Source organism: Teleopsis dalmanni, chromosome 1 (genome assembly GCF_002237135.1).
Source record: "Teleopsis dalmanni isolate 2A chromosome 1, ASM223713v2, whole genome shotgun sequence".
NCBI classification, from domain to species: domain Eukaryota; kingdom Metazoa; phylum Arthropoda; class Insecta; order Diptera; family Diopsidae; genus Teleopsis; species Teleopsis dalmanni.
Genome location: NC_051846.1, coordinates 97,367,951 through 97,371,281, shown reverse-complemented (window position 1 = coordinate 97,371,281; position 3,331 = coordinate 97,367,951). Strand labels below are relative to the sequence as shown.

Here is a 3,331-nt window from a genome sequence, read left to right as displayed (position 1 = left end):
TATCATCTATTAGTGGCATAGGAAAGTTATCTCTAATTATTTTCGAATTTAGCTTTCTATAGTCACAGCACAACCTCTTGGAGCCATCTTTTTTCGCTACTAGAACCACCGGCGAGGCATATTCTGACATGCTCTCTTTAATAATACCCTCTTTTAGCCATTCACGTATCTGAGATTCTACAGTCTGCTGATCCGCTAGTGGTAATCTTCAGTTTCATTGTTACTGGGGAGTTATTAATCTTCTTGTTCGGCTTGTAATGCTTTATAACGTTTATTACCTCCTCTTTTCTTTTCTTTGGTAAATTTATTCAACTGGCTTTGAACCACTACCTCCGGTTCATCCCGCTGCATTGTCACGCAAATGATATAGAGATTCCTAACTTCATTTTCACATTCTCTTACATTTTCCTTATTAAAGTCGATATGTTTTTCATGAGACTTTCTCAAAAACTTTACATCATCTGAGGAAATCAAAATGTCAACTATTTCTAGGATATCGCTTCCTATTATGGCATCATATTGGACATCATCATCGTTTAACACATGGAGATTCAAACTGGTTTGGATACCATTTAAATCGACTAATGTTATGAAGCTACCTAATGTTTTAATCTCTTTTCCTCCTATACCCGTCAATGTTTTTCTCCTAGCTACCAATACAATGTTTCCTAACCGCAAATAAGTGGAGTGTCTGATAATGCAGACATCGCTACCCGTATCGATTAGAGCACGTATCTTCTTCCCATTTATTCCTAAATCTTTCAAAACTCTATTAGTTCCATTTCGACGCACATCATTAATAGTTTCTATAACGAGAGAGTTGTTTTTGTTTATATTTCCTACTACATTTTCCGGACGTTTACATTCGAATGCTTTGTGCCCCACCTCTTGACATCTAAAGCATTTATAATCTTTGATTTTGCAACTATTAGCAATATGATCCTTACCTCCACACCTATAACAACGCTTTCCATCTTTTCTATCCTCTCTTTCTATTTTTATGTCTTGTACCCCAGTATGTGCTATTTCAAGTTTCCCTCCTGTAGTGTTTAATGACGAGTATGTGTTTCTCCTGATCTTTTCGTAAATACTTAACTTACTCTTTAAATCATTCATGCTCGTTACCTGGTATAATATGGTTTTGTTTGCTCTACTGTCTGGAATTCCTTCTATAAAATAGTCTATTATGCTCATTTCATCTAACTGAATTTGATTTGCTATTTCAATAATACTATACAAATATTCTCTTAATGATTCAGTTGGTTTTTTCTTTCGTCCCTTTAATATGGCATGAACCTCGTTCATTGTTAAATTTACTGTGAATTCTGCAATTAATGCTTTCTTGAGCGACACCCAATCTTTTACCTCTATCTGGCTTCTGACAAACAATTTGGCTGCGCACTTGAGTAACTGCTTAGCAGTTGATCGTTCCAGTTTACGCTAATAGCCATTTCTTCCAATTGTTCTACCCAAATCTTAACACTTGGTTGACCCACCCCTGCAAATGTAGTGAGAGAGTCTTCCACATCACGAAGCGTAAACAGTGAACGTTCTTGTATCGTTTTAACAGTTGCTATTTTGTCAAACTGTATTTCTTTGTCTTCTACATGATAATGATTAATTAATCTTTCTCTCAATTCTTGCTTTTTGCCTACTGTATTTAAATTTAATCTTCTAAGCTCCCCTCTTAACCCTTCCATACTCAGCGCAATGATACTGTTAATATTCATGGTGACAACGTTATTACAATCTTTTTCAAAAAAAAAATTAAAATTATGACTAAAAAGTAAATAAGTTTGAAAAATAAAATATAAATTACAAGCTAAAAAAAATTAAAACGTATCAATTTCAATACGCAATCAAATAAAACAAAATGTGTACTTAAACAAAATATAAAAATTTCTGCCAGTCTCCACTGCACCGCCAGCACCCGCTACGCATCACCTTCGTCACTCGCCAACTTCGTCAGAACAGCTTTTGCGTTGTTTGTCTTACCACCTCAGTGACTGCATTCACCTCTGTATGCACTGCGTTTACTACTACGTTTAACAAAGCACATGTACACACACACAGCTTACTAACAACTTCGATCACCACGCCGGCGCCAACTAATAACAACAAATTTTTTTTTTTCTTCTTTTTAATTTGTGTATTTCACAATATGCAGCTCGCTTAGAACGGATCAAACATAATTTTGTTTAACTCCACAGTTATTTTAGTTAGTTTTTCATTGTTATGTTTGTCACTTTTAGTTTAACTCTATTCAAATTTTTATTTATTAATTTATGTCACATATTTGTTTTTAATAACTTCAGTGTAAATAACAATTTTCAATCATTCAAAGTTTAAAAATTTCGATGTTTCTTAAATCACACTTTTTGCATTTTTTTATAAACTCGTTCATATATTAAATTTACACATATGCATTTCCTAAGCACCATTTTTTTTTTATTTGACTCTTAGGTTGAGCCCCCAAAGTTTGTAGGTTCTAGACCTTAAGTTTATTTAAATTTTAATAGTTAATTGTTATTAAAAGATTATTTGATCAAATAACTATAATAACTGAGTGTAATAATTTAATGATTATTTCTCAACTTAATTTTAAACTAATTTTAACGCGCACACACCATTATTTTCTCTGCTTCCTTCTTCTACGAGCTGCCCACTGCTACTGCTCTTTTCACTTCAACTCACTTCAAAGCAACGGAGTTGCCCTGCGCTCTTTTCTTATGACAGCGACGTAACTCTACTACTTTTAATTACTTTTGCGCCACTGTCATACTACTTTCCTACATATATATATATAAATATAGGATATAACTTAGATATAAAATAATAATAAATATAATATATATAATATATATATATAAATATATATATATATATATATTGAATTTAACTTAAAATTTGCATATATAACCACTTATGCAAATGAGTAACCAAAATCTTCCCACAAAGAGAAGACATACGATAAGCATTCCAAGTAAACGAAAAGCTTATATGGTAATAGAAACATCTAACACGTTGCCCCCCGAAAACAGTATCATCCGATAAAAGCTCTTCAAACATTGCATCTTCAGCAGCATCGCTTGCAATTCCCAATACAGCCAGTCCCAAAAATAAAATAAAAGTCCAAACAGACATGGCACGCTGTGTCATTATGAAATGGAAACTTAGTCCTCAAAAAAGCAATTCAAAAGTTGCTAAAATAAATAAAACTGACAAAAGATAGTGCATCTATAAGCATCCTTTCTGGCAATAGATTTGCTGTACTAGCTGAAATTGCAGAGAACGCTAATCAGCCTACTATCAAAAAGTTTAAAACCCCTCC

General features: G+C 33.1%; 1 protein-coding gene across 1 annotated transcript; it reads right to left on the bottom strand.

The window, feature by feature from the left end:
- Positions 1 to 234: 234 nt before the first annotated feature.
- LOC119689670 lies at positions 235 to 1,305 on the bottom strand. The gene has a single exon (XM_038104552.1). The coding sequence runs from the start codon at positions 1,303 to 1,305 to the stop codon at positions 235 to 237; it is 1,071 nt and encodes a 356-aa protein (XP_037960480.1).
- Between the last annotated feature and the right edge of the window lie 2,026 nt (positions 1,306 to 3,331).

Excerpts from the sequence above, each read along its gene's own strand:
- LOC119689670 (XM_038104552.1), bottom strand. The coding sequence starts at position 1,305 with ATGAACGAGGTTCATGCCATATTAAAGGGACGAAAGAAAAAACCAACT.